The sequence below is a fragment of the Ziziphus jujuba genome, chromosome 1, assembly GCF_031755915.1.
Source record: "Ziziphus jujuba cultivar Dongzao chromosome 1, ASM3175591v1".
Lineage (NCBI taxonomy): Eukaryota > Viridiplantae > Streptophyta > Magnoliopsida > Rosales > Rhamnaceae > Ziziphus > Ziziphus jujuba.
In genome coordinates this window covers 43,047,326-43,066,605 of record NC_083379.1, presented here as the reverse complement: position 1 = coordinate 43,066,605, position 19,280 = coordinate 43,047,326, and the positions used below count along the sequence as shown (strand labels likewise).

Genomic DNA, 19,280 nt, shown 5'->3' with positions numbered 1-19,280 from the left:
ACACACAGTCAAATAAATTAATATTTTATTCGGATAAATAATACCCGGTACCCGGGGGGTTAAACACAAACGTTAACCAAAATTGTCGAATAATATACCGAATCGAAGCTTGTGGAACGAGGATCGCATTACCGGTCTCCATTGACCCCAATTCCGCCGGTGGTGGCCGGAAATCTTCGGCCGGTTTTGATCTCCTCGTACCTCGCAAACCGCTTCGAATTTTGAAAATTGGAGGCCATATTTGAACTCAGAGGATCCAAAATAGGGGGAGAGGGGTGGTAATTTGGACTGGGCTGGTCGGAAAACCCAAGAAAAAAGGAGAGAGAAAATTTCCGGCCGGCGGCTTCTCCGGCCCGATTTGGGCGCATCCGGCGTCCGGTGACTGTGAAATTTTACGGCCTAGCTAGCCTCCTCCCTCCGCTCATCACTGGCCGGCGCGTGTAGCAAGGTGGTGGCCGGAAACGAAGAAACGGCGATGGCCCGAGAGGAGGAAGGAAAGGAAAGGAAGAAGAAGGAGGAAGAAGAAGAAGAAAGAAGAAGAAGAAGAACGGGCTTGTGGCCCTTTTTTCCCACGTGGGGGAAAAGAAAAAAAAGAAAAAAGAAAAGAAAAAGAAAGAGAAAGAAAATAAAAAGAAAATTAAATTAAATAATTAATTAATATTAAAAATAATATTATTATATAAAATAACAATAAAATAATATGCTATTAAACATGGTTGACATGTGGCATCTCAACATGGTGATACATGGTCACATTTATTAAGTCACACGTGGCACATCGTTACACGTTTAAAAAATAATATTAAAATAATATAATATTTGAAAAACTCTACAGGTCCATAACTTTCAAACCATATGTCCAAATTGGACGTGCCGCTAGTCTACGGACTCGTATCGACTAGTACTTCACAACCATGCATGAGTCAAAGCTCAACTTTGCATGAATAAAAAGTCAACTTCGGCACTCTTGGACAATTTGGACCCCAACTTGTTTTGCTCATAACTTTCAAACCGTAGCTCCATTTTTAATGTGCTACTAGTCTACGAACTCGTGCCAATGTGTACTTCGTAACGGTACCTCAGTCAACCTAGAATTCCATCCGAGTCAAAAAGTCAACTTTTGACCCACTTTTGGTTAACGGTCAACAGTCAAAGTCAACGGTCAACGATCACCCTCGGTCAAAGTTGGAAAACTTCCGTTGTACTTTGGGACGGGGTGTTACAATTAGGCAGGAGGTTCTTTTTTTTGTACGGATCGCAAATCCCAAGTTTGTCTATAAAGAGCAGATCTAATTATATTAGTGTCTATAATTGATTTCTTCTGTGTAATGCTAATCGATAGGGGATCATTCAATACGACGGTATGAACACGATACCAAGGCAAACCCATGGAAATACCCCTCTATCAACGAAAAATAGACACTATGTAACTTTATTGCACTGGAAAAAAACTATACTTGAATTCCTTTTGTACCCGCCTACTCAGTTAATTCAATAGCTTTTTTTATTGCTTTGGGAAATGAAACTCTATTTTTTAATTGTCCGGCTATAAATTCCGCAAGAATATTAAGGTTTCCATAAGGGTTTTCAATTCTTGTATCTAACTGTATAAAGGCAGGCGCAGATCTATGAATAGGAGATGTTGTGCGAGTATCTGCCGGACCTAAATTATTAACGGGCTCTCCAAGCACGTTGAAAATTCGTCCTAGCGTCGCTCCATCGACTGGAACACTTAGAGGAGCTCCTGTGTCAATCACTTCCATTCTTCTCGTTAATATCCACTCTAGAAAATTAAGAACATAAACCCAGTAACCCAAACAAGATGTCCGAATAAAAACATCGGCTCAGTGAGTCCTTTCTTCCATGATGAACTATTGGCACCAGTCCTACATTTTGTCTTTGTGGACTGAGGAGAAAGGGGGTTCAACGGGAAGAGGATTGTAACATGAGAGAAGCAAGGGGGTCAACCTCTTTCAAATATGCAACATGGATTCTGGCAATGCAATGTAGTTGGACTCTCATTTCGATCCAAATGAATCATCCTTTCCACGGAGGGAAATCTTTGCCTACTAGGCAAGAGGATAAGAAGTTACAAATTCTGGCTCGATAGGACATGTATTTCTATTACTATGAAATTCATAAATGAAGTAGTTAATGGTGGTCGGTCTGAATGCATTCCAAATGGCCCGCTTTCTAGATGATCCTTGTAGAAAAGAGGGGATTATAACAATCTTTCTCAAGACGTTCTTCAAACCAATCATAGATTTTATTGGGATAGGTAAACAAAGCGGACCCCCCCCAAGAACCGTATATGAGAATTTCATCTCGAAAAGGAAGGGATATTCGGCAACATTGAAAGCTTTTTCGTTAGCAAAATCTCTTTCTATGAGGAATTCAAAAAGTTTTTTTTGTGCAACAAATAAATAATCCAAGATTGGGAAAAATCTGAATTGATTTGACTCGAAAAGTAATCTAGTTTCAGTTTTTTTTTTTAAGTTGTTTAAATTTTTTTTTTGTTTGATTTTTATTTTATATTTTACACTGAACTAAAATAACAAGAACAGGGGTTTGGACACCCCCCCTACTACGTAAAAAGACCTGAGGTAAGGGGTTTTGAATTAAAAACTTGCAGGGCCCTAGCTATTCCATCTCCCGAGCCCCGGAGAAAACCCCCTCCCCTTGGGAAAACAATTCTTAATTGTTGGTACCAAAAATAAAGCAGTGGATTCAGTAGCACGGGCTGCAATAAAGGCTCGGTGTCATTATGTTAATAAAAAATGGCTTGGTGGTATGTTAATGAATTGGTATACTACAAAAACGAGACTTCATAAATTCAGGGACTTAAGAACGGAACAAAAGACGGGGAGACTCAATCGTCTTCCGAAAAGGGATGCGGCTGTGTTGAAGAGGTCAATAAAAAAAAAAAGAGATGTTAATTAATCAAAGGTCCAATTGATCACCACGTCTGTATTGTAAATATGCAATTACGAATAATCCTTTGCTGGTGTTTTGCCTAGTAATTGTGCTGAAACCTCTTATGTACACATAAACTGAGATTACTTGATGAGCAAGTTATCAAATTACTTGGCGAAAGTTGTTTCCAAATCATAGTACTGAAAATTTACCTTTGAATTAAACAAACAATTACATAATCAAACGCGTCATTGATTAGTCCAGAATGTATATACAATATAATGTTTATATATATGTAACAATATTCATCTCAACATAGAGAATATTGTTAGTTATATGTTAACTCGTGGTTTATATTTTAAACACATGATGCAATTAAAATTTGTAAATGCAAAATTTTTAAAAATGGTTAGTTATATATGGATCTTATTGCGTGCCATGTTTATTATTATATAATACGGGGAAAAAAAAATAGAAGAGAATATAGTAATATTATTTCGTAAGTTTTTGAGAAAAAAAAAGAACATGCATCGATAAATGAATTTATAGTGTGTTAGGGAATGAATGGTAATATTAAGAAATGGTCCAAATTACTGAAATTAATTTTGGTGACAGATATTGTGAAGTAATTACAGTGTTAAGACTGTGATGTCCATTTTGATATACGAAGTGTCAAAAGCATAATTCTTTTTGCAGGGAGTGTTTTACATTATCAATTAAAAAGATTGCCTTATGATATGGTAGTGTACATATTCAACGCATATGTATTATTAGCAATTAAATTAGACACGCAAATATTTCCAACGTGCACTTGCTAGTAGTAGTGGAAGTAAGTGAAGACCTTCAAATGAAATTGACAAATTTTTCTTCTTAAAATTATTCTGCATTTTTTATACGTTGATTTAAGTTTAAATTATTAAAAAAGTAAATAACTGAGTAACTGACTGGTTTGGGAACAGTGAAACAAGAAGAATAAAACTGCTAATTCAATTATTGTTTTGGCAACTTATTATTATTATTTCAAACGTTGTTACTTTTTACTTGAAAAAGGTTTTGCAAATTCTGCACGTGCAACTACAAGAATTGAATTGAATATGAAATCATACATTCTCTACTTTAATATTCTTTATCAAAATTTTTGAAGGTTTGATACAATGGATTGTTGTACCCGCGCATAGACAAACTTGCTTTATAAAATAAAAGTCCATTGATAAGGCAGCATATCATACTTCTGACACATATACATGTTATTTATAATTATTTTCTTCTCAATAAAAGATGGAAAAACAATTTCACATATCCGTTTTGTTACAAGATGGATGAAGTTTGTGAATCAGCAATACTTCTTCCAACTTTCTTTTCGTCCAAAAAGCAAAACAAATATTTCAGCTGGGAAGTCAAACACACGTAAAATGGCCATTTGTCCCCAACTTCATTAAATGACGTGTTGGTAGATAGAACGACACAGTGTTTGCTTTGTTATTTCTGTAAATTGAGTTTTGTCTTTATTCTTCCCCTATCCCTCGCATGTAAATACAGATGTAGCTACACTGATTTGAGGATTAATATTTCTCACAAATTCTTATTCTTCCTCCTTTATTTTAATTAGATTCAAGGTGATAAAGTGTAAGTCATAAACTATACACACATGGGAATTTAATTTTAAAAAAAAATCCTTGCAAACCTTAAATTTCATAAAAGCCCTAAAAAGGCAAAATGTCCGCCAAGCGGCCGATTACAAAATATATGCAAGCATAATTTGGACCATTTTCCCAAAGCGCAAAAAGATTAAAACTCTAGGCTCCTACCTTCCCTTCACTGAAAATATAAAACATTAAATAAAATAAATAAATATTAAAAAAATAAAAATAATATAAAAAATTTATCTAACAAGATGCCGGAGTTGAAGCAGCAACAAAGCCAGATTCTCCCAAAAATGAGAAGCACATACTTCTAAAATAGGTTGTCATTATGTAGACAACCGCAAGCTCCAGACTGCGAACCACTACACCGCAAGAGAATCAGTTGTCGTAATACTAATAAAAGCACATGAGATATGAACCACTCACAAAGAATGGAAGAAATTGTTACCGTTACCATTACCATTCAAGCCAATCATTGTCTTATATTTTTTGTATTGCTCTATTTTTTCCTTGGTGGCATATAATATAAAAAAATTTTTGTTGATCATACAAATAAAAAGCAACAAGAAAAGTAACCAAAAAATAATATTTATCAACAGTTTCACATCGGAGATGCCATACTGTTGGAACTTGGAGTTTTCAACAAACTAAACTCCCAAAAGAGTTTGGGAAGTAAAGAACAAAGAGGATGCAGTATAAGAAGTTGACCTCAAACTGCGGAACTCCTTTCGGGCTGCAGGGAAAGCCTTTTCTATTGCCTCAAGTGGTTCTTTATTTCCCATCCCGACCATATTATTTCGTCTTGCCCATTAAGAATTTCTTTCCTATTTTGCTTTATTGGGACATGCCTCAACATTAACAATAAACGGTTCCACAATTTAGACTAAAAGAAGTTTATATGTTCTGTTTTGGAGACATAATAAATGTAAATTGTGGTTTTTGATGATGAGAGGTTGTTAAATAGAGAGGATGAGCATTGACCCATTCACTTGCATAAACATTCAGCTTGTTTCTTCATCTTACATGAGTCATGTGTCATTCAATTCTTTTCAAAATCAAAATGCAATTTACATAAAATGTTATCCATTGATTTTACACCTCATTACCATATTGCTATTGGATCAATTTCAATACAAAAAGCTTTTTTCACTTTTCCTTTCTCTTCAATTTTCTATTTTACTTATATTTTTCAAATACTATATAATATATCCAATTTAATTATAAAATTGATATATTTTTCACTAAAGCAAAATAAATATTTCAACATAATAAAAAAATTTTATTTCACATTTTTTTTCAACAGAGCTATTTTTATTTGTTTAACAAACTAAAACTTTCATATAATACTATTTAAAAATTAAAATAATCAATAACATTCGATAAATTAATAAATATGTATTATTTGATTAATTAAAAATGTCATTGTTTCATTTTAAATTAGAATTTCTTAATTTTCTTTATTAAGATTTCTCTTATTTTTCTATTCCTATAATATTTTTACTTTTTATTATTCAATTATATTACTTTGGTAAATCTATTAACAATTTATATTTTTTATTTTAATTAGAAATAAATGAATAAGTATCAAATATTATTATTTGCTGTATTGTTAACTATCAAATATGTTTTCTGTATGTCCTAAAACAGAAAACAATAATGTTTGATAATTGTTCATTTATTTCTAATTAAAATAAAAAATATAAATTTTTAACAGATTTACCAAAGTAATATATATAATTGAATAATAAAAAATAAAAATATTATAGGAATAGAAAAATAAACGAAACCTTAATAAAAAAATTAAAAAATTCTAACTTTCATAGTATATTATAGTTTTAATTAGTTAAATAAACAAAAATAACTCTGCTGAAAAAAATATGAAATAATTTTTTTTTATTATATTAAAATATTTATTTTGCAATAGTTAAATATCAATTTTATAATTAAATTAGATATATTATATAGCATTTGAAAAATATATGTAAAATACAAAATAGAATAAAAAAGAAACAGCAAAAAAAACTTTTTGTATTGAAATTAATCCAATGGTAATAAGATATAAAACCGATGGACAACATTTTATAATATTTACATTTTAATTTTGAAAAGAATTGAAAAACATATGACACATGAAAGATAAGTAGACTGACTATTTAGGCAAGTGAATGGGTCAGTGCTCGTTCTCTGTATTTAACAACCTCTCACTACCGAAAACCATAATTTACACTTTTTACTTCTTCAAAATAGAAGATACAAACTTTTTTTATTCTAAAATGTGAAATCGTTTATTGTCAATGTTAGAGTATGTTCCAATAAATCAAAATAAAAAAGAAGCTCCTAATAAGAAAGAAGTAAGATGGACGATAAGGGAAGTAAAAAACTACTCAAAACAACAGAAAAGACTTTCTACACAGTCCAAGAGGAGATTCCTAGCTTAAGATTAGCTTCTTTACAGCTCTTTTTTGTATGCTTCCCAAATTCTTTTGGGAGCCTAGACTGTTGAAAACTCGAAGTTACAACAGCATAACACTTCTGATGTAAAACTATTGATAAACATAAATTTTTGGATACTTTTTTTGTTGTTTTTTGTCTATATGATCGACAACAATCTCTCTATATTTTATGCCACCAAAGAAAAAATAGAAAAATACAAAAATATAAGACCATGGATTACATGAATGGTAATGAAACGGTAACAAAATTCTACCATTTTTTGTGAGTGGTTTATACCTCTCATGCTTTGATTGGTGCTATAATAACTGATTCTCTTGCGATGTGATGTTTCAAGGACTGAAGTTTGCGATTGTCTACGCAATGACGACCTATTTTTAAAAGAACTTGCCAGTAAGCTACTCTGGCTCTAGCACCTTATCTGATAAATTTTTTATTTTATTTTATATTATTTTTATATTTTTAATATTTTCTTGTTTTGTTTAATATTCCATACTTTCAGTGATTGTGTTGGTACCTATGAAAAGAAGGTAAAAACCTAGAGATTTAAACTTCTCGCGCTTTGGAAAAAAGGTCCAAATGGAGCGGAGACATAATAGAGAGCGAAAAAGCTCCTAATGAACAAGAAGTAATATGGACGGGAGGGAAGTAAAGAATCCCTCGAGGCAACAGAAAAAAAATTTTCTACGCACCCCAAAAGAGAGATCCATAGCTTAAAATCAGCTTTTTATACTGCATACCCTTTGTTCTTTGCTTCCCAAACTTTTTGGCAAGCCTGGACGGTTGAAAATTCAAAATTCCAATAGCATGATACTTTCTCCGTGAAACTATTGATGAACATTGTTTTTTGAATAGTCCAAACTCACAAAAGTTTGCGAAGCAAAGAATAACGAGAGTATAGGAAGCACACCTTAAACTGTGTTGAGAGCCCTTTCTATTATCACGAGGAGTTCTTTATTCCCTTCGCTTTCTATATTATTTCTTATTAGTTAAGAGCTTCTTCGCTCATTTTCTTGCTTCCTCCTGCTCCGCTCCTTCCTTCTATGGTTGTTAGCTGCAACCCTTCTTATCAGTTTCCTAATTGGTTTACTGGTACATATTTTAGTTTTAGCATGAAATTATTCCATATCCACATTTTGAAATAAAAAATGTGAAAGATACATATTTAATTTTTCAATGGTGAGAGGTTGTTAATGATGTTGAGAGGTTATTAAATAGAATTTGTTAAACAGAGGAGACGAGCACAAAATTCATAGATAAAAAATTTTCTTCGCAACCAAACCAAAGGAAAAGGAATAGAAAAGCGATGACTAATGAAAAAAAATAAATAAATAAATAAATAAAAAAAAGGAGGGAAAAGAGTGGCTACCAATTTCTTAGTAGAGGAGGAATTGATGGATGAAGCTAACCTCAAAGCTATTCTTTACATGGCCTGCTTCCCCCGAGAATCCATTGCAGGCATTGATCTGTTGAGACACAAATCATATTTATGAAAATAAATATTTTTTTTTTGGTTAAAAAAAAAAAACTAAGAAATTATTGTAATTACTCTTCATCTACAATAGTATTAACCGAAGTTGAAAAGGATTATATATAAAAACAAGACATGATCAACAATTTTCCTTGCAAAAAACCGTCAAAAGCATGAAGGAATTAAATAATAGCAGGGTGCAAGAGACAGGAGAGAGAAAGAGAAAGACACAAAGCCATGTGCAATGATTCATTTCAGCCTTGACCAACATGGAAACTCCATATTTCTAAGGAGCAAGCCCACTAAGCATGAGGAAACATCACATGAGGGGCATCAACATGGAATTGTAGAAAATGACAAGAAAAAGGTAGAAAAGTTGAAAGGTTTGAAGATACTCACAACAGGGTCAGGGGCATCATCTTGCTTGTACATGACCCATGGGACACCCGTGCCGAGTCCAACGGCCATATGAGCTGCCCATTGACTGTATGCTCTACCAGGAGCCCCATATTCATACTCCAACTCATTTTCAATCTGTCACATATATACAACATACTTCTCTCAGTGTATTAAGATATATGGAAAAACTACCAGTCAAGTTCTACTAGGAAAAACCAAGCAGTCCATAAGATCTAGGGAAAAAGGAGGTGATTCCTCTAGAGTTCTTGGAACATACACACAAAGATTCAATCCCAGTGCGAGCTTTACTTTCCTCCATCTACTACACTTTTTTTGTTTTTCATTTTCAGATCTCCAACCCACCAACAAAACAACCAAAACCCAGAATATAAAAATATCTTTACCTCAAGAAAATCACAGGAGGAACAGAAAAATAGAAGAAAAAAACTGAAACCTAACACTAAATTCACAATACCCAGGTCTCAAATACTTAAATGAAGCTTTTCTTTTTTCTTTTTCTTTCTTTTTTTCGTTTTTTTTTTTTTTTTTTTTTTGTTTGTTCTTTCTTCGCCCTCTTTCTCTAGGACTTATAGCCGGGTGTTCTTGGAACGAGTGAGAGAGAGAGAGAGAGAGAGCGGGAGAGAAATAACGGGCTTTTAAGAAAAGTTGAAGTGGAACACGAAAACCAAGATAGAAAGAGAGGTGTAATGGAGGTTTAAAATTCGTTTTGATTTATTCTCTATGTCAGGTGGAGGGGTTAATATAATGTACGGATCATAAAGGGGTCACCCACCTTCCCCCTTCTCTCTTCTGCAATTTTACCAAAATGGGAATAATTGTTAACCCAAATGGATTAAAGTGCGACTTGCGCTTCTTTTTTTTTTTTTTTTTAAGTCTTGAATCGTGATGTTCTACCAAGTGGCTTGATTCTTTATTTTATTTATTTATTTATTATTCTTTTTTCCTTTTGTCCAAATTGAATTTTAGATTTGCAATGTTTATTTATTTTAATGGTTTTCTTGATTTGTCATGCTTAATAAATTTTCCAAGAGATTGTGGCATTGATTGGATATTTAAAATGTTACCTAGTAAATGCACCTCAATTATTTTCTTCTAATCCGGCGTTGCCAATTCCAAGAGTCATGGATAGAGTCTAGAGTCGTCTGTTTAGATGCATTTATCAATAATCAAACAGTGACAAATTCTGCTAACAGGTTGAAAATTTTTTTTTGGTCAAATTAATGCCAAACTATATAATATATATATATATATATTTTAAAAAATGAAGATGAGCTTCTAAAATATCCACAAAATGTAGAATGAAGTAGATGCCGTGTGATAAGAAATGAGAAATAAAATAATACATAAATATATAATTAAATGATTTTGATCAAATTTTCATTGTAAAAATATATTTTTTTTTGGTAAAATTCATTGTAAAAATATATAATCAATAACTTTAATCACATTTATATTTATAAAATTGTACAGCTACCAACTCGTTATGGACCACTTCAAAATGTCTCTAGTTTTAAAATGAACAGAGGCAACACTATATAATTTCATTTCGTTTTAGCAAGACTTCGATTGCATGTTTTATTCAGCTTAATAAATATGCATTATAATAAAGGAAAAACAGAAGAAGAAAAACAGTGAGTAATGTGGAAAAAAGTTTAAATAAGAAAAATAAGTCACAAAATCGAAAAATGGAAGACAAATGAAGCTACATAACTTGTATCACCAAAACCTCCATAGTATATGAGTATTATCATGTCTTATCCATCCTTAAATTTTCTTTTTCAAATCCAGTTCCAGAAGACAAAAAGCAAAAAATAAAAAATAAAAAATAAAAAAAAAGGTAGATAAGAAACTACCAAACTGATGAAATAACAGTTTGAAGAAAACCTTTGAACAGTGTTGATTTTTTATTAAAAAACTTACACCTCTCTTTGTTTATTCTCTTGACTCTGTCTGTTGACTATTTATACATCAGTAGATAACTAATGGTTAATAGAGTCCTTAATAGATAGTACTCTTCTCCCTAATGTTTTTTGGTTTTTTGTGTCCCAGGAGAGTGGTTTTTAAACCACCTCATCTCTTGTAAGCTTAATCAAGCTTTTCTGGGTTTTGGTTTATAAACAAGTTCTTTAGCTAAAAAAAAAAAAAAATAGACTCCTTATTAGACAAGGATTCTTATTACACCTCTTGAGATATCCTACAGATAACTAATATCTTCTTGTGAGACATGGATAAAACCAGATCAGTTACCAACAGCTACGGGTTCACATGTTGATCTGCAACCAACGATAGGATGATCAGCTCATATGAACAGCTACAACAGCTATAAACAGCAATGACCAGCTCAATGCAACAGCAACCAACAGTGTCAACAGCCACCGTATCTTATCACAAACAAGGAAGTTTTTCCTTTTTATATAGCTTTTTTTTTTTTTCCCCTATAATTTCATGTTCATTAATTGCTTTTGTACTTTTTTTTTTTTTTTTTGCTAGAATAATTGCTTTTGTCCTTTGAACGTTTATATTTTAGATGAAATATTAAAATAATTTTAAAAATCACTTCAAGAATAATATAAAATAATGAAATCAATTCCATTTAATAATAAATTAGGCCTAGTTCATCTTGACATTGGTTTTGATCTGTATCAGATAAAAATAAACCATATTTGGAAAGAAGAAGTAAAAAATAATAAGAGTAATATGTAATATATATATATATATATATATTTATGATTATTATTGATTAGTCAGGAACCAAATGGCAATAAGATCACGTGAGAGTGTGCAAGACGGATAGAAAAGGAGATGCCAAAGATAACAGCCTGCTAAAACTCTTTTCAAAAGGCCAGCAAATGCATGGCTTTTTTTTTTGTTTTTTTTTTTTTTTTGTTTAAATGGCAATAAAAAATACAGTAATTCTCAACTCAATTATTTATATTTTGAGTTGCGGAAAAAAAAAAAAATCAAACTGAGCAAGAAGTGGGATCCACTATTGATTTGATAATTAAAATGTTACTTAGTAAATGCACCTCAATTATTTTATAAGGGTGCACTAGACGTGTAGTCTACCCAACGACAGGCGAAGCAGGTTGAAAACTACCATTTTTATGAAAACGGTAGTCAAAGTGGGGGTGCAGAAGGATAGTGACAAAGAAAGGCCAGAAGAGGAATATCAGAATGCTTTGGCCATATCACCAGAGCTGAATACTTTAAAAAAGAAAACATTAGAAGGGCAAGTATCGGATAATCTCAGCGAGATTCAAGCAGCAGTCCTGCACCAAGTTCGTATTTCAAATTTCAATCCTCAAGCTTTAGCCACGTGGGTCAGTGGTCTACTCCAACACATTTCCTTGTTCAATGCTGAAGAGGGACGTGAAAACATCAATTTTTAAGGTATTGATGCTTGCCCCTTCTAATGTATTAATTCAACCTGCAATTCACGGGTTCAGTTTCGTTTTTGTTATGGCATGACTTTTTGGATAAAAAATAAATACAGATGTAGCACATCGACACTGATTTCAGGATTAATATTTCCCACAAATGCTTATTCTTCCTCCTTTATTTATTTATTTATTTTTTAATTTCATATATATATATATATATGGCTCCTTTCAGAACGGTGGAAAAAATAGCAGCTTGTTAAAACTCTTTTCAAGAGATCAACAAGTGTATGGTTTTCTGTTTTGCCAAAATAATGGATCCCACTTCTTTCTTGCTTCGTTTAAATTTTTTTTTTTAAATGGCAATAAAAAATACAGAAATTCTCAACTAAATTAAGAATGGCAGCCTGTTAAAACTCTTTTCAAGGAACAGTTAGTGCATGGGTTTCTTCTTTGCCAAAATAGTGGATCCCACGTCTTGCTCAGTTTGATTGTTTTTTTTTTTTAAATGGCAATAAAAAATAACTCATCAAAATTATTTAATTATATATTTATATAGTATTTTTATTTCTCATGGGCTTTCACGTCAATGACCACTTTTACTTTCTACATTTTGTAGATATTCAGAAAATTTAAATCTGTTTTTGGAAATCTCATTTTTTCAAAAGAAGCAACGAGTGGGACCCACCATTTTGGCCAAAAACAAGGAAAATAAGCCCTTTCGAAGGAGTTTTAGCAGGCCCTCTGAAAAGATTTTTAGCATGCTGCTATTTTTTGCATCTCCTTTCTTTTCCGTCTTGCACACTCTCACGTGATCTTATTGCCATTTCGTCCCTGATTAAACAATAACAATCATATATATGGTTTATTAATTTATTATTACGTAGAATTGATTTCATGATTTCAAACTATACTTGAAGTGATTCTTAAAATTATTTTAATAATTCATCTAAGATATAAACGTTCAAATTACAAAAGATACATGAAATTATTGAAAAGAAAAAAATATATATATAAAAAGGAAAATTTTCCTTTTACTTCAACATGTTCAACTGAAACTAGAATTGAAGCTGGAATACATTTCAGGAAACCAATCACAAAATAGGGAAGAAGCTCTGCAACTTACAACTATGGAAGGAGGGAACACCAGACTCACTCCTCAAGAAGAGAACAGCGGAGGCCCTGCTGATGTTGTTCTTGGTGTTTTGTCAAGTTTGCTAGTTGTTCTTGGTGTTGTTTCCATCAGACAAAAAGCAACCATCAAGTTTGCTACTTGTTCTTGATGTTGTTTCCATCAGACCAAAAGCACCCATCAAAGCATCAAAGTTTGCAAACTAGCTATATATTTTTAGCCCTGTATTATTACTATAAATAGACAGAAAAGAGAGAGAGAGAGAGAGAGAGAGAGAGAGTGATGAGGGTTGGGAAAGTGTGCTGTGGTAGCTGGCCTTTGCCTTTTATTTTCTGCTGTCAGCTGCTTCTCTCTCTCTCATTTTCGTAGATGAGCTTCAGCTTTTACCCATGCAACACATATGCAGGTGATCAGAGAAAAAGGAGGGGCACCACGCAAATAATATTATTTGAATTTGGCAAATCTTATCGTCCCCAAAACTCTCTTTCTTACCTCCCCTTTCTCACTGTTTAGAAAAAAAGAAAAAAAGAAATGGACTATTTTTTTTTTTTTTGGTAAATAAGAAATGGACTATTTTGATGAAATGACAAACATGCTCTCCTATATTTCTCATGTTATTAACATTCAGAATATGAATATGGTATTTTAGCATGTCTGTCATTTCATAAACCTACTCTCTCTCTCTCTCTCTCTCTATATATATATATATATATATATAATTTGTCAGATTGCACAGCCAAATTAACGTTAAGTGATGAGCTGTTTTTTGAGGTGGACAACTTTCGTTTTGACTCAAACCACACCCCGTGTGCAGGAGTATTTATGTGCAACCTCTTTAATTTCTTTTTGATGATATACATGATATATACATATACATATACATACATATACATATATATATATATATATATATATATGTAACACCCCGTCCCAAATCGCACCGGAATCCGTGCACGTTGACCGAGGTTGACCGTTGACCGTTGACCAAAGGGGTCAAAAGTTGACTTTTTGACTCGGTGGGAATTTCGAGATGACTAGGGCACCCTGGCGAAGTGCACGATGCCACGAGTTCGTAGACTGGTAGCACGTCGAAAACGGAGCTACGGTTTGAAAGTTATGGACGAAACAAGTTGCGGTCCAAACTGTCCAAGGGGTGCCGGAGTTGACTTTTTGTTTATGGGGAATTGAGCTTTGACTCATGCATGGTTGTGAAGTGCTCGTCGATACGAGTTCACAGACTAGCGGCACGCTCAAAACGGACATCCGGTTAAAAAGTTATGGACGTTTGAAGTTTACCGGATACCGTATTATTTTAATATTTTTTTTGGGTCGGTGAACAGTGAAACGCCACGTGTCAGTTTCTGATTGGTCCACGTGGCATGAACAGTGTCACGCAGGGTTTTAATTTTGAAAAACTCTCGGGGAAGAGAGAGAAAGAGAGAGAAGAGAGAGAGAGAGAGAGAGAGCCACCGCCGGCCACCGGATTTTGCCACTGTTCCGGCCGAGTTACTGTACACGCACCGGACAGAAAGCTTGCCCACCTCATTTCCGGCAAAACCTCCAAATTTCACGGCGAACGGCCGCCGGACGCGCCCGGATCGGACGTCCGAAGTTTGGCGGCGATTTTTCCCCCTCCACCGCCGGCCACCGCGAATCGGCACTATTCCGGCCGATATACAGTACACGCGCCATACACCCAGCATCCTCTCCTCAAGTCCGGCCTACCCACCAAAAATCACGGCCATCGGACCACCGACGCGCCGGGATCGGAGCGTTTTCCGGCGAAGGGTCGAAAATCTTCAAACGATGATTTCTCCGCCGTCCGACCTCCGTTTTGCTCACCGTCGGTCCCGTTGGATTGCTCTCCTCACGATCTACAAATCTGCAAAATTTCACAGCAAACGGCCACCGTCGGAAATTACTGTTCCGGCGAGTACCCGAAAATTCCGGCCAGCTCCAGTCCGCAGTGTTCGACCTCCTGAACCCAAATCCGACTTCCGTTTCCACCAATTCGCGATGGTTTGGGAGAATTGCAGAGCCGAAACCCGAAAAGCTTCCCGATAAAATTCCGACCCCGTCGGGTACGATCATCGGAAATTAAGACCGGATCTGTGATTAGCATCACTCGAGCTTCGATTCGGTATATAATTCGTAAATTTTAGTTATCGTTTGTGTTTTGACCCCCCGGGTACCGGGTATTATTTACCCGAATAAAATATTAATTTATTTGACTGTCTGTGAATTTTGTTCTAGGAGCACCGGTGAGTCGTAGAATTGATCCCGTAGTGGATCATGGGTTAATTGCGTGCTCCAGGTGAGTGACCCACCTTCAAATTAATTTTGGGGAATTTAATTGATGAATATATTATGTGTGAATTAAATATTTGGAATTTAATTTCTATATGCCAAATATTTATTGGATTTATTGTAGAATTATTTATGAATTTATTGGATTTAAGAAAATGCGAATTCTACAAATTTATGCCGTGTGGAATTATTTTATGGTTTTGAGGATTTTGAAATTGGTGTGGTTTTAATGGTAAATTGGGCACGATTTGATTTTCAAATATTTCAAGGAAAATATTTGGTTATGTTGGTGATTTCAATTTTTATGAAATATGCCCATAAAATATTATGGGATTTGATTATGATATTTCGAGAAATTATTTATGCTTGGAAAAAATGTGGATATTTGAATTGATGGATTTGAAAGTTGGTGGATTTGAAAATCATGGAATTTATGGCATTGATTACAAAGAAATTGTGGGAAAATTCCCGGTTCAAGCGGATGGATTATGCCCGCTATGCTTATGAAAAATGTGAAATTTGTTTTATGATTTAAATTTATGGATTTTATAATTTTTAGATGCACCGTGCACGTACTGGTGTTCTGATTATGTGATATGGTATATGTGATATGGTTAGTGTGCACACGGTTGTGATTAGCGCGCAGGTGGGTGTGAGTAGCGCGCGGTTGATATTATGAGGGTGTCCTGTGGATGCCATCGGAGAGGGCGGCCACCCCCCTTTGGCCGGGACACCAGGTTAGCAGCGGCGCAGTGGGACGCCACGCGACCGTATGCCGGTTTCTTTCTATAACCTCCTGTCTGGCGGTACCTTGGGACGCTGGGTACTGTTGGCGCCACTGGTATATAGTGGGTGCATCAAATGATTTTCAGAACTGTGTTTTAAAAATAAAATGTTTGGAAACTGAATTGGAATTAAAAATATAATTGTTACCGCTTCTGGTATTTAATTGATGTCTTGGTTTTCGGGGAATATGGATAAAGGGTTTTGTGAAATTGTTTTAAAAGGGGAACCTTTCCAACTGAGAGAATTGTAAGGGTTTTGAGAGAAAATATTATTTCCAAATAATTATTATTTATACTTATTACTGTGATATTATATGGTATAGTAGTAGGGTCGCTCACTGAGATGATTAGCATCTCACACTCTTAAATTCCGTTCCTCTAGGTACCAGGTTGTCGGTGTTCACTCGGAGCGGACTTGATCTTCCTTGCTGTTTTAGTTCGTACTGTACCCTGTTCTTCTTTATTGCAGTTGTACTATTTCTTTCACTCTTGTTGTATTTATCTTGCACTGGATTACTGTATTTTTGTTTTGAAGTGCTGAAATTTGTGGAACCAGTTTGTAGTTTGTGGGAGGAATAAGGGGATATTTTTGAAGTGTGTTTTCAGTGCAGGTAAATTTGTGGTAAGTAAATCCCTTAGGGGAGGTGCTGCCGGATTTTCCGTTGGAAGGTTCGGTGGTATTTCCCTGGGATCAGGGCTGTCTAGGGTTCCGGAGGAGGAATTCTGGACGGGTCCTGACATATATATGTATAGCTGGTTCGCCTTGAGAGGTTACTTTTAGACTAAGGGAAGTTAAAAGGAGTTAAGTATTTGTATTGGGTAAATATTGCACGCTAAATTAATTATTTACATTTTTTTTTGGGTAAATAATTTTGTTCATATAAATATCAGCCGTTGGCCGGTACCTAATATATATGTGTTATCTACCAGCAAAAAAAATAAAAATAAAAAAAATTATATATATATATAATATAGAGAAGGCAGAAGCTGGCAAAAGACAAATGAAAGTAACATCACCTTGCACTTTTCCCCAGCTCGATCCATCGTCCCATCGGTCTCACATTTCCCTTTCCGGTGCTTCATCATCAAGAAAATGCCAGCATTTTTATTCTCCTCAAACAAATATTCCATATTTTACAGCTACATACCATCCTAGCTAATTTTCTTTTTCTTTTTATTTTTCCCACTTTTGTTTATTCTGTCATCAATAATTGCACACTCCGGCTAGCTACAAATTCTCAGTTTTCTTCCAACTCGTTTTTCGTTTTTCTTTTTACATATTTGGTAACTACTTACAAGGGTGTCTTTCTCTCACACACGTGATAACACAAGAAACCCGTAGGTAATTTACACTTCTGAATCATGCAGTAGGGGTAAAAAATAAAAAAAAGATACATCCGCGTGTTCTTCCAACGAGAGTATACACAAAAATGGTTTTAGTCTATTTAGTATCCAATAGCACAGGCTATGAGAAACTTATCTAAGTAGAGGCGAAAAGATATCCGTTAGTTTCGTGCGTTTTAGCTTTTTTTTTCTTTGTTTTTTATTTTATTTTATTTTTTTACAATTTCATATATCCAAATCTATCTTTTTTGTTTTTGTTTTATTCTACAATAGTATATCAAGGATAAAATTAATATTTCATTTCTATTAAATATAAAGTTTCTAATCGCTAACTTTGAAATCACATCGATATATGATATGAGAACTTTTGATCTAATAACCAAGGCATTACTTTTGATCATATATGTCTTAATTTGCTTCTTCTATCTTTCTTAGTAGTCATCAGTTTTTTATTAAAATAAAATAACAGTAATTTTACAATAAAAAATACTATTTGTTACTATCGATGAAAGATTATCAATGGGATCTGCATGCTATATGACATTTTTAATGAAAATCATAAAAAATTCACTTTTAGAGTTTTAGAATTAAAAATAATAAAATTAAATATCTTAATTAAAGTTTGTTTTATAAATTAATGGTCATCATCAATATTAGCGAATAGCAAGATCTTTTATAATTCCGCAAGCTTTTCTTCTTAGTACTATTATATTATAATGGAATCAACCTTGCCTTATTTTTATGTTTTTCCAATTTTATTTTTATAAGTTAGTTGAATTTATTGTATGGATCAAGATGTGCGTTATCTTTCATTGTTCTTTTGGTGCCTTTGCCATGTATACATATATTAATTTATACATAAAAAAAAAATAGAAAGTTATCAAAAGCAAATACATTACCATTAAAAACAGAATAATAGCAATTTTACGATTCCACAAGTAGTACTATAGTTTACGAATTTATATTATAATGGAATAAGGCCGCAATTGATAAACATTGCTCTAGGAATCAGCCATGACTTATTTAATTTTTAAACGTTAGTAGAATATATTGTGTGGATCAAGATGCTCAGCGCTATCTTTCATTGGTTCTGGTGCCTTTGCCATTTATATGTATACATATATATATATATATATATATATATATTATAAAAAAAGAAATTATCGAAAGCTGATTAATTATTAAATAGTGTACCAGTTTTTTTTCTTTGGTGAAATATTAAATGGTGTACCAGTTCTGAGTATAAAAATAGCCAACAAAATATTCATGAAAGAGAGCATATCTAATAAAAAGAAAGAAAGAAATAAATGATGCGACAATGATGGCTGCTGTGAATGTTGTGAGTATCGTGATTGCTGCTTATGAAGTTGTTGCTGCCATGGAGATTCGATTGTTGCAGCATGTGTACCGAGTGCTGATTAGTTTGCATGCTTACCA

The 19,280-nt window shown here is 33.7% G+C and overlaps 1 protein-coding gene and 1 long non-coding RNA gene across 9 annotated transcripts; one reads left to right on the top strand and one right to left on the bottom strand.

Annotated features, from left to right (window-relative positions):
• Positions 1-4,032: 4,032 nt before the first annotated feature.
• On the bottom strand, positions 4,033-9,666 carry LOC107425250 (beta-galactosidase 1). 8 transcript variants are annotated; one of them, XR_009638383.1, is made up of 4 exons: positions 9,155-9,666; positions 8,878-9,012; positions 7,918-8,473; positions 4,033-4,918 (listed from the first exon to the last, which is right to left on the bottom strand). XR_009638383.1 is itself a non-coding variant. In XM_025076273.3 (4 exons), the coding sequence occupies exons 1-4, from the start codon at positions 9,194-9,196 to the stop codon at positions 8,094-8,096; spliced, it is 237 nt and encodes a 78-aa protein (XP_024932041.3). In that variant the 5' UTR covers positions 9,197-9,650; the 3' UTR covers positions 6,401-8,093. The 8 variants fall into 8 exon arrangements, 2 of the variants coding, with proteins under 2 accessions (XP_024932041.3, XP_048326483.2); XR_003056948.3 differs by having other exon boundaries at positions 4,033-4,731; positions 8,377-8,473; positions 9,155-9,648; XR_003056947.3 differs by lacking the exon at positions 4,033-4,918 and having other exon boundaries at positions 6,401-8,084; positions 8,377-8,473; positions 9,155-9,648.
• A 1,657-nt stretch (positions 9,667-11,323) lies between these two features.
• On the top strand, positions 11,324-13,678 carry LOC112492531 (uncharacterized). Its single transcript, XR_003056958.3, has 2 exons — positions 11,324-12,288; positions 13,362-13,678. It is a non-coding gene; the product is annotated as an uncharacterized LOC112492531 (long non-coding RNA).
• The last annotated feature ends 5,602 nt before the right edge of the window (positions 13,679-19,280 follow it).